The sequence below is a fragment of the Trichomycterus rosablanca genome, chromosome 1 (assembly GCF_030014385.1).
Source record: "Trichomycterus rosablanca isolate fTriRos1 chromosome 1, fTriRos1.hap1, whole genome shotgun sequence".
NCBI lineage: Eukaryota > Metazoa > Chordata > Actinopteri > Siluriformes > Trichomycteridae > Trichomycterus > Trichomycterus rosablanca.
Genome location: NC_085988.1, coordinates 19,330,815 through 19,343,524, shown reverse-complemented (window position 1 = coordinate 19,343,524; position 12,710 = coordinate 19,330,815). Strand labels below are relative to the sequence as shown.

Sequence of the window (12,710 nt, the reverse complement as noted above, 5' to 3'; positions counted from 1 at the left end):
TTATATCAGAACCAGCATTAACTACTACAGCAGTTTGAGCTACAGTAGCTCGTCTGTTGGATTGGACCACACGGGCCAGCCTTCTCTCCCTACGTGCATCAATGACCAAAAGACCGCCCGTGACCCTGTCGTCAGTTTACCACTGTTCCTTTCTTGGACCACGTTTAATAGATACTGACCACTGCAGACCGGGAACACCCCACAAGAGCTGCAGTTTTGGAGATGCTCTGATCCAGTCATCTAGCCATCACAATTTGGCCCTTGTCAAACTCGCTCAAATCCTTACGCTTGTCCATTTTTCCTGCTTCTAACACATCAACTATGAGGATAAAATGTTCACTTGCTGCCTAATATATCCCACCCACTAACAGGTGCCATGATAAAGAGATAATCAGTGTTATTCACTTCACCTGTCAGTGGTCATAATGTTATGCCTTGTCTGTGTATATATTTAATTGTACATTGTTTATGAATTTGAAGTGAAAATCTATAGTAAAAGAAAATTAATCAAACTAAAAATGATTGAGGAAGGTTTTGTTCTTTGTATACTCTTTGTTTTTTTTCCCTCACCTTTCTCACCCACGAAGGGCAGGGACCAGGTGAACACGTCCATGAAGTTAGGCAGCCAGTAAGGGTGAGGCGAGCAATTAAACTGCCGTATGTTCATCACGTTGTTCTCATATTTTAGCACCGCGGCTGTAAACAAAATGAAGAACAAAAGGAAAAAAATCAGACAGGAACACAACAGTATCCGCCCACACAAACACACACACACACAGTTGCTTTATATTAGAGATGAGATGAGACCAGCCTGTCTGGTAACCTAGATATGTACATATGCAAGTTGCGCAATCGTCAACCAGTCAATCAGCATTTACCTTAAAATAGAAATAACATAGCACAGGGGTTAAATAACATGACCCACCTTTATTATTATAAACGTCCAGGTAATTGGGTGCAGAAAAGATTGTAATGAGAGAGGGAAAACCTGTCGTCTGGCTCTTTCTGTACATCCGGTAACTAGAATGGAATAACAGGACAGCAAGGAGTGAAAGCATGAATAATAATACAATAATTATTAGAATCATCTTTATTCGCTAAGTATGTTTGCACATACAAGGAATTTGTATATACACTATTTTGACAAAAGTATTCACTCACCCATCCAAATAATTCAATTCAGGTGTTCCAATCACTTCCATGGGCACAGGTGTATAAAACCAAGCACCTAGGCATGCACACTGCTTCTACAAACATTTGTGAAAGAATGGGGCAGCTGTAGACTAGCGGTTAAATTACCGGACTAGTAATCGAAAGGTCGCTGGTTGAAGCCCCACAACTGCCAGGTTGCCACTGTTGGGCCCTTGAGCAAGGCCCTTAACCCTCAATTGATTAGACACAGTATACTGTCACAGTACTGTAAGTCGCTTTGAATAAAAGCATCTCCTAAATGCCGAAAATGTAAAATGTAAATCTCAGGAGCTCAGTGAATTCCAGCGTGGTACAGTGATAGGATGCCACCTGTGCAACAAGTCCAGTCGTGAAATTTCCTCGCTACTAAATATTCCACAGTCAACTGTCAGTGGTATTATAACAAAGTGGAAGTGATTGGGAACGACAGCAACTCAGCCACGAAGTGTTCGGCCACGTAAAATGACAGAGCGGGGTCGGCAGATGCTGAGGCACATAGTGCGCAGAGGTCACCAACTTTCTGCAGAGTCAATCGCTACAGACCTCCAAACTTCATGTGGCCTTCAGATTAGTTCCAGAACAGTGTGAGAAAGCTTCATGGAATGGGTTTCCATGGCCGAGCAGCTGCATCCAAGCCTAACATCACCAAGCGCAATGCAAACATCGGATGCAGTGGTGTAAAGCACGCCGCCACTGGACTCTAGAGCAGTGGAGACGTGTTCTTTGGAGTGACGAATCACGCTTCTCCATCTGGCAATCCGATGGATGAGTCTGGGTTTGGCGGTTGCCAGGAGAACGGTACTCGTCTGACTGCATTGTGCCAAGTGTAAAGTTTGGTGGAGGGGGGATTATGGTGTGGATGTTTTTCAGGAGTTGGGCTCCGTCCCTTAGTTTCAGTGAAAGGAACTCTTAATGCTTCAGCATACCAAGAGATTTTGGACAATTTCATGCTCCCAACTTTGTGGGAACAGTTTGGGGATGGCCCCTTCCTGTTCTAACATGACTGTGCACCAGTGCACAAAGCAAGGTCCATAAAGACATGGATGAGCGAGTTTGGTGTGGAAGAACTTGACTGGCCTGCACAGAGTCCTGACCTCAACCCGATTCAACACCTTCGGGATGAATTAGAGCGGAGACTGGAGCCAGGCCTTCTCGTCCAACATCAGTATCTGACCTCACAATTGCGCTTCTGGAAGAAGGTCAAAAATTCTCATAAACACACTCCTGAAGAGTTGATGCTGTTATAGCTGCAAAGGGTGGGCCAACATCATATTAAACCCTATGGATTAAGAATGGGATGTCACTCAAGTTCATATGCATGTGAAGGCAGACGAGCGAATACTTTTAGCAATGTAGTGTATATACAGACAATACAGTACACAAAACGCTAAACAAACAATGTACAAATCATGTTCAGGGTTCAGGGAGTTCAGGGTTCATATCACTAGTGTTGCTATAATGGGCGGTCAGGCATCTACATACACATATGACTGACTATTTTGGGGGTAATTTAAGGATGGCTGAGGCACTGCTAGGGATTGGTGTCCTGTTTGGGGTGTGTTACTGCATTGTGCCCAGTGATTCTGGGGAAACCAGACCCACCATGACCCTAACAGGACAAAGCAAAAACCTCTGGGGGGTGCAAAGCCACAGTAACATTGATCAGCCCAGTATGAAGCAAGTAAGGTATTTGAAAATACTGAGAGGACTTTAGGATAGCACTGTCGCCTCACAGCAGGAAGGTCCTGGGTTCGATCCCCATGCGGGGCGGTCCGGGTCCTTTTTTTGTGCGTTGTTTGCATGTTCTCCCTGTGTTTGCGTGGGTTTCCTCCGGGTGCTCCGGTTTCCTCCCACAGTCCAAAAACATGAAGTCCGGTTAATTGGGGATCCAGGGTGTTACTGGGTGTCCAGGGTGTTACTGTGTTCTGTAGAGGAGCAATCAGTATCGTAATGACTTATATATAAAATAAATCATTACCATAAAAATGTATTGCTTTTATAATATCACTGTTATATGATCTGTATTAGGTTTTAACATGTACTGTGTCTTGGAAGTGTTATTACAGTATATTTATTGTATTTGTTGTAGTGATTTGAACACAATGTGAAGGATATTAAAGCATTGTGGTGTTTATTGTGAGTGGTACTGCAGTATCAGTGATGGTTTATTGTAGGAGGATGAATATTGGGATTGTTACCCTGCATCCTGGGCCTCGTGGGCTCTGATCACTGAGAGCAGGTTATTAGTTTGTAGAAACTCACATACTGCAGGATAGCTGAAAACAAAGAAGACAGAGAGAAAGATTTGTTTATTGTTTGTTATATTATGAATAGTATATCCCAAGGGCCTCCCATGTTGTATCAATTCAGACACATGGTTAAAATGAGTGTAATCCAAATGATTCTGTGTTGTTTTTGTATCTCTGCTAAGCCATACTAATGATACTACTTCTAGTATTACTACATACTAGTAAACCATACAACCCACTTGGCCCAACATCTAGTCAAGATATTGTCATGTTACAGCTGTGGCAATGTAATGACTACAGGTATCATCTTCCATGTTTCAATATTAATTGTAGTTAAGTTTAGTTATATACAATATGTAATTGTTTATAAATCTTTTTATTATATCACACTATTAATCAATATCTACATTACCCATCTCCAGGGATGCTTTCTAAAATGTAAACATTGTAAAATGTACATATACAAGAATCTTTTAATTGGTAAATCTCTTGAACCCTGATTTATCTGACAATGATAGATAGAATATAAAGGTGTTCATAAACTTTTGGAAATTTGTCCTTCTCCTCTGGCCTCTGTGTTGCAACAGAGTTACGTATTCCAGTAATACTTAACCACAGCACCTGTTTAAACAAGTTTTATGTCCTCTCCAATCCCAGCTTTCGGCTATCTCACCATAAAAATTCATAGGCTCATATTTCTCATGCAGACACAAACTATACAAGCTTGCTTCATCCACCTAATAAACTGGAAGATTCACTCTGACTGTGTATAAAAAGTATTTTCCCGTGCGCACGGTTTTGAAGACATCTTTTTATCATATTCAGCAAATGACACTGGAGTAGAAGATCTGAGCAGCAGAATTTTTGTTCAAAAGAACTTTATGTTCTAACAGACAATAATACAAAGAAAATACTTTTAATGTTTTAGCTGTCCAACTTGATTACACAAATCATTAATTTGATGCCTGCGACACTCAAAAAAAGTACCATTTCTTTTTTTTCACCATCTAGTGTTCATAATATTGTGGGAAGATTCAGGGAATCTTGGACAAGGCCGGAAACCAGGCTGGAAAATCATGAATGTGTGTGTGTGTGTGTGTGTGTGTGTGTACTAGGGTTATCCAAAAAGTTTTAAAAACAATTGATATCACTTTTCTACATAATCTCCTTCCAATGCATTTTTTCCCAGCATCGTACCAACTTTTTAATGCCATCAGCAAAAATGTTTGGTAGCCGCTGATGCACCGCTGCTTTCACATCATCATTACAGGGAAATCTTCTTCCCCTTAAAGCTTCTTTAAGCGTCCAAAAAGGTGGAAATCAGATGGGGCTAAATCCAGACTATAAGCGTCTCTCAGTCTCTCAGACACGACCAAGTACTACTCCTCCCACCCTCACCGTTTCCAACCAAAATATAAAGGTGTGAGAGATATCTGTTCTATATCCAGGGAATAATACAGTATGTTCATTTGTAAGGCCATCAAGGCCAAGACATAAGTGTTGTCTTATTCTCCTAAACTTTTGCAGTAATGGTAGCTTAAGCAAGCACATGTTTCTGGACGTAGATAACGAGGCAGTCCACATGTAAAATGTTTGTGTGACTTTTATAGACAGACAAAACACAGACAGCTGCCACATGTCCTTTTCAAATTCCTGAATAATGCAGTTCTATATACAGCATGTCTGTTGTATTACAATTCTAAAAATAGAACGCTTGAAAATAAATACTGACCAAACTGTTTTTATCAATAAAACTCAAACCCAAACCCTGCTGTTCTCTAGATTTTAAACAGCAATTTATTGCTATTTTAACAGGTACTTCAGGTAAATATTTCACCCTGTCTATTCTATTCCAAAATGCACCTAAATGAATCAAAAGACAGTTATGGACCTGGACAAGCACCAATCCATCACAGGGCAACACACACTGATACAGTGCTGTGAAAAAGTATTCCCAATTTCTTCTATTTTTGCAAATTCGCCACAATTAAATGTTTCAGCTGCCTCCCCGGTCACCAGATTAATTAAATATAGCACCTTTGGGATGTGGTTGAATGAAAGTTGATCTGACAAATCCATGCCAATTTCATAATACAATCATGTCTACATGGACCAAACACCTTGAACTGTGATAGAAGTTTGGGCAATTATTGTGACTACGAGTACATGAATATAATTTTTAATAATAAAAATATGACCACATTTGCCAATTTGCTTAATTTAAAGAATGAAGCTTTGGGTACATTAAAATAGTGAGGCGCTGTTGTAAGGGACAGTGGTAGCCTAGTGGGTAGAGCTTTGGGCTATCAACCGGAAGATTGGTGGATCAAATTCAGACTCTGCAAAAGATTTAAATCAGTTATGTTGAAAAATAACATTAAACAAAAATCACATGCAGGGTTTAACATGCAGTTAGTTTAGAAGCAGCTACAGTTGCAATCGGAAATATTGCAGTGGTGGCCTAGTGGGTAGAGCTTTGGGCTATCAAATGAAAGGCTGAGAGTTTGAATCTCAGCTCTGCTATGCAGCCACTGTTGGGTCCTTGAGCCAGTCTGCTCCAGGGGCGCCATACGATGGCTGACCCTGCTCTCTGACCCCAGCTTCTAAACAAGCTGAGATATGCGAAGAAAGAATTTAATTGTACTGTACATCTGTATATGTATATATGACAAACATATATCTTCTAAATCTGGTTGGCCCTACACGGCAACATGGGTCCTGGGACATTGGTTTAATCCTCACCCAGTGTTTCCATGTGTTACTGAATTGACCACAACTCTGATCAGATGAAGTAGTTACTGTAGTTGAATAAATTCATAGATTTTATAGTGTATAATAACCCGGTGTTACTGAGGGAAACCTGATCATGAGTCCTCACAGCAGCTTTATAACTGCCACACGGTGGTAGCAGTGAGACCATATTGACGGATCTTTCTCATTTCGAATTGAAATCACTTTCCAACACTTTCATAAAGCCTTGACATAAAAAGATAGAAAATCTGTGAGAAACCACACACTAGAGTCAATATATAATAACTAGAGACATCATCCAATAAAATACAGCTTTGAGTGATGTGGAATCTGACAAGCTGCAAAACAAAATCCATCTTTCTGCATATTTACTTTCCACAGACTATAAAAACTGCTAAGCTAACATTCAGAACTAACAGATAGAAAAGCATATAATGAAACCCATAGGTTCTCTGGACTACTACATATTGCATTCAAATTTATTTCACCAATTAAATTTTAGGGGGACACAATACTAAAATGTTTGTACTAAAATGTTCAATGAAAAAATATAGTACTCCTCTATATACAGGTACATTGTACTATATACATAATAGTAATAAGCATAGTAAGAATAAGATTAGCTAGGGATGTATTATAATAATAATAGTAATAATAATAATAAAGATGTGTAAAATAAATAACTATACAACTATAGCTATATAAAGACGCTGCTAAAAATAACTATATAAAGACTGGTACTAGTACTAATAATACTACTAATAATAATAACAATAAAGATGTGTAAAATAAATAACTATACAACTATAGCTATAGCTATATAATGATGCTGCTAATAATAACTATATAAAGACGACGACTACTACTACTACTACTAATAATAATAATAAAGATGTGTAAAATAAATAACTATACTACTATAACTATATAAAGACACTGCTGATAATAACTATATCATGACTACTACTACTACTAATACTACTACTACTGATAATAATAATCATAATAATAATAATAATATTAATAAAGATGTGTAAAATAAATAACTATACAACCATAGCTATAGCTTTATAAAGATGCTGCTAATAATAACTATATAAAGACTACTCCTACTACTACTACTAATAATAATAACAATAATAATAATAATAAAGATGTGTAAAATAAATAACTATACAACTATAACTACAGCTATATAAAGACACTGTTAATAATAACTATATAAAGACACCTACTCCTACTACTACTAATAATAATAATAACAATAATAATAATAATAATAATAAAGATGTGTAAAATAAATAACTATACAACTATAACTACAGCTATATAAAGACACTGTTAATAATAACTATATAAAGACACCTACTCCTACTACTACTACTACTACTAATAATAATAACAATAATAATAATAATAATAATGTGTAAAATAAATAACTATACAACTATAACTATAGCTATATAAAGACACTGTTAATAATAACTATATAAAGACTACTACTACTCCTACTAATCTCTTGATTTTTAATCAATTTTACAATATTCAACCACCATCAACAACAATAATAATAATAATAAGGCGCTCGGTTGAAGCAGCAGTAAATTACACAAGCCCACTACCGCTGGTATCCAGGGTTAAATCCCCAGATGTGCTATCAGCCAGTCAAGCATCTACATAGAGACATTGTTGGCTCCTTTTTAGGGGTGAGGCCCTGCTATGGATTGGCGTTATGGATTGGATGTGTTACTGCTCAGTGATTCTGAGGAACCGGACCCAAAGCAATGATAAAACATTCATTAATTCATTCATTGTCCGTTTTACCATCACTTTATTCAATTCGCTGTAGGTCTGATTCACCGGGTGAAATGCAGGAAACACTCCATACAGGTCGCCAGTACATCACAGGGCACATTCACACATTCACACACATTCACACACAAACACACACACACACACACACACACACACACACACACACACACACACACACACACACACACACACACACTCAACCCTAGGGTGACTTTAGCATTTAATCTGACTGCATGTCTTTGGACTTTGGACAGAAAGGACCAGGTCTGCTATACCTGGGAATGAAACCCAGGTTCTTCTTGCTGTGAGGCAACAGTGCTACCCACCAAGCCACCAGACTGCAATGATAAAACTGAAAAAATAAAAACGAATATATACAATTCAGATTATTTAAACTTTTTGTGAGCATTAAATGTTATTGTGCATTATTTATTTATTTAATTATTTCCCCCTTTTTTCTCCACCTTTAGCACATCCAATTGTTCAATTTGCATCGTGCTTCCTTTCTGTCTATGCCAAACCCTGCCCTGACCGAGGAGATCAAAGCCAACCCATATCCCCTCCAAAACATGGGCAGCAGCCGGATGCATCTTTGCCACCCACACATTGATGAGTTTGGCGCCACTTAGCGTTGCATGCGGAGAGACACACCCTAAGGGCACTCTCCCTCATCTCTTGTGCAGGCACCTCTAATCAGCCGGCAGAGAACGTAATTGCATTCTGACAGAGAGAGACCCACATCCGATTCTTTGTCCCACCCCCCATATGAGCAACCGGCCAATCGTTGCTCATACAGCCACTCAGCTTCGAACCGGTGAAGAATCCAGCTCTGGTTGCAGCGCGTCCTTTTACCGCTGTGCCACCTGAGCGGCGTGTGCATTATTTATTTTAATAAATGAGTGTAAATTTATTTCAGCATTCTGCCAAATAACATATTTTTAGTAAAAAATCGGCTAATGTTAACACATAGTAACTTAATTCAATAAACCAATTAGTAGTTGTAACATGTGCGACAGTTCTGCACTGGGCAAAGTTCTGGCACTCATTAAGCCTTAATTGAGATGCTAGGACTCATTAGTTGAGTAAACATTTGTCATTAAGAGTTTTAGCTGATGCCAGTTTCAACATTATGTATTCTTTGACCCCTAAGCGACTGGCTACAGATCTGAGTAGTTAAATTTAATTGACGCCAACGAAGCAGAAGAAGACTATAAAAAGATATCCAAGTGCTTCCAACTTGAATTTTACATACTCCAAAATGTGTAAAACTCAAGGAAAGATCTGAAACTTGATTTTTTAAAACTGGTTATATAGCTAAAAGAACTTAGAACTATAGAGAATATATAGCAACTAATGCATGCTGGGTCAGCAGTATTCACAGACTTATCAAAACTCTCAAGTTTATCAAGTCCACTCTGCTTATACACTGATCAGCCATAACATTAAAACCACCTCCTTATTTCTACACTTACTGTCCATTTTATCAGCTCCACTTACCATATAGAAGCACTTTGAGATTCTACAATTACTGACTGTAGTCCATCTATTCTTCTACATACTTTTTTAGCCTGCTTTTACCCTGTTCTTCAATGGTCAGGACCCCCACAGGACCACCACAGAGCAGGTATTATTTACTACAAAGAACTACAAAGTATTACAAGAACTACAAAGTGCTTCTATATGTTAAGTGAAGCCGATAAAATAGATACACTTTTAACCATGTGATATGCTTGGGAATTTCAGTAAGTGGTAGCTTAGTGGTTCAGCTCCTGGACTAGTAATCAGAAGGTTGCTGGTTTAAGCTCCATTGCTGTCAATCTGCAACTACTGGGCCCCAAAGCAAACCCCTTAATTTCTTAAATAGGGAGGCAGTGGGTAGCACTGTCACCTCACAGCAAGAAGGTCCTGGGTTCGATCCCCAGATGGGGTGGTCTGGGTCCTTTCTGTGTGGAGTTTGCATGTTCTCCCCGTGTCTGCATGGGTTTCCTCCCACAGTCCAAAGACGTGCAAGTGAGGTGAACTGGTGATACAAAATTGTGTGAATGCCCAGTCACATGGCAATAATGAAAGTCCCCAATTTTAGAAGGGACTACTTTACATTTGCAGCATTTAGCAGACTCTTTTATTCACAGCAACTTACAATTATAACTGACTACATTTTTTGAGCAATTGAGTGTTAGGGGCCTTGCTTAGGGGCCCAACATTGGCAGCTTGACAGTGGCGTGGCTTGAACCAGACTAGAACTGATTACTAGTCCAGTATCTTAACCACTGAGCTCCTACCATGTAGACTGCACAAGACCAGCGTCACAATGCATTTGCAATCCATGAGAAGCACTATGATGGACTTCTGTTAACAAGAACACTAATGGCAAACCGTGGCAGATAAGAGCACATCCCTCAAGTCTAACCAGCACTGCCAAGCATAAAGCCACTCATGAACAAAACATCTTCATCTAGTCTGTTTTGGCCACATTGATGTAGCAGGATTTCATAAACTAAGCGAGAGCAAATCCATTCGTATTGATCTTCGTTATTTCTCTCTTCCTCTCGCTCTCAGCAAACCTGGCAGTAGTAGCCAGTTGTCATAGTAACAGCAGCTCGCCTGGTCCCGGGGGATCGTGGGAATTCTGTGTTTTGCTGAGCCTGAACGTTGTTTGGGCTGCTTTACAATTCCAATTAGCGACGCGGCCTGGTTTCCACACTACACCTAATCACTCCAAGCGCTTAGCACCACACCGTTCATCAACTAAATATTCAAACACAAAACAGATCGTCCTGCTTTCCCTTCAGATTCAAACTCCACCAAGCTGTCATTTACAAAAGTATTTTACCGGTTTTGTTTTCATCCTTCTTTGTCGGTAATCAGTGCAGGTAAGGAAACAGTTTGGCTTGACTTACTAACACATTTAATGTAAAATGCATTGATTTTTAATTCACTTCGCCTGCAGGTATTATTTGGGTGGTGGATCATTCTCAGCACTGCAGTGACACTGACATGGTGGTGGTGTGTTAGTGTGTGTTGTGCTGGTATGAGTGGATCAGACACAGCAGCGCTGATGGAGTTTTTAAACACCTCATTGTTACTGCTGGACTGAGAATAGAGCCCAAAGCTCTAACCACTAGGCTACCACTGTCCCCCAGTAAAACGCAACTTCAACGTGACTCACTGCTGAATTAATTCAGCAACATACTAAACAGCTCAAAATTTAGAAGTAAATGTGTGATCCTTTGTTAAGTGATTTAATTCCAAGACTAAACAATGTTTAGGCTGCGTCTGCATTATTAGAAAGGATAAAAAGGGTAAAAGCTTAAGGTACGAATCTTCATGCAGCTTAAAATTCAATGTAATAATGATTCAAGATCCCAACATTCAATAATTTAATGATTCTGTAAATAACTTTGAAATGCATTTTAATTATATAAGTCAGGCTTAACATCGGACTTGATGGACTTCTTATCTGAAAAGCTGCTCCCAAAACTACTTGTCCAGCTCATTAAATGTTTGATAATTAGCCCATGAGCTAAATTCAGTGTTTTGAGAGTTGGGAAAAACCTGAACTCTGCAGGGCAGTGGACCTCCAGCACTAAAGATAAGAAACTCTCTAATACATGACAGACTGTTTTTTTTTACTCAGGGACTCCTTGAGCCTTTTAAATAATCTAGTTTCTTAATTAAAATGGTGTAATCAGAAACTGAGGAAATAGACCGAAACGAGATGCTACCGTAAGGCTCACTGGGACCATTTGAATACGTGACCAGCATTTATTGATTAGAACACAATGTACACCGATCAGCCATAACATTAAAACCACCTCCTTGTTTCTACACTCACTGTCCATTTTATCAGCTCCACTTACCATATAGAAGCACTTTGTAGTTCTACAATTACTGACTGTAGTCCATCTGTTTCTCTACATACCTTTTTAGCCTGCTTTCACTCTGTTCTTCAATGGTCAGGAACCCCCACAGGACCACTACAGAGCAGGTATTATTTGGGTGGTGGATCATTCTCAGCACTGCAGTGACACTGACATGGTGGTGGTGTGTTAGTGTGTGTTGTGCTGGTGTGAGAGAATCAGACACAGCAATGCTGATGGAGTTTTTAAACATCTGTGTCACAACTGTAGATGTACAAACAGGCTTGGTGCTTGGGTGGCAGAGTAGTCTATTATGCTAACCTACCACCGCTGAGATCTGAACCCGGTCTATCTACTGGCTATCTAATGTCCAAGGTCAGGTATGGCTGAAGCCCTGCGATAGATTAGCACCCTGTCCAGGTATTTCCCCCCCCCCCCATCTTCCTCACACTGAAACTCACACAGAGACAGACATGTACCTGTAGAAGTAGGAGCAGCCCCGAACTGTGTTGTGGCCAAAATACTCCTGGGATTTCTCATTGCCAAAGTCTTCGAGTGGATCTGACCACAGCAGGTCACACATGGGCCCGAATGCTGGAGGCTCTTTAAATCGGTCAAGCTGCAGTAGAGAAAATACAAGAGAGGAGAAAGAGTAAGACAAAAGGAAAAAGAAAAAGAAAAAGAGACAAATAGAGATATAAACTTTGATTATTTATACCAAGGAAATTGGCACTACTCAATGCTTATACATGTATGTCTATAGAATATGATTGGCTGTCTGTCTATAAGGGGCGGGACAATGGCTGAACAGGGTTCCCTCATAACTTCTGCACTTGTGGCTTCT

General features: G+C 39.5%; 1 protein-coding gene across 3 annotated transcripts in view; it reads right to left on the bottom strand.

Moving 5' to 3' along the window:
• Positions 1–12,710, bottom strand: part of ppp3cb (protein phosphatase 3, catalytic subunit, beta isozyme) — an 82,448-nt gene that overhangs the window by 22,370 nt on the left and 47,368 nt on the right. For all 3 annotated transcript variants that reach the window (XM_062989211.1, XM_062989330.1, XM_062989248.1), the window contains exons 6-9: positions 12,346–12,485; positions 3,390–3,467; positions 926–1,020; positions 571–696 (exon numbers count right to left, since the gene is read on the bottom strand). In XM_062989211.1, coding sequence (XP_062845281.1) covers positions 571–696; positions 926–1,020; positions 3,390–3,467; positions 12,346–12,485 — 439 coding nt within the window. The remainder of the gene's footprint in view (positions 1–570; positions 697–925; positions 1,021–3,389; positions 3,468–12,345; positions 12,486–12,710) is intronic.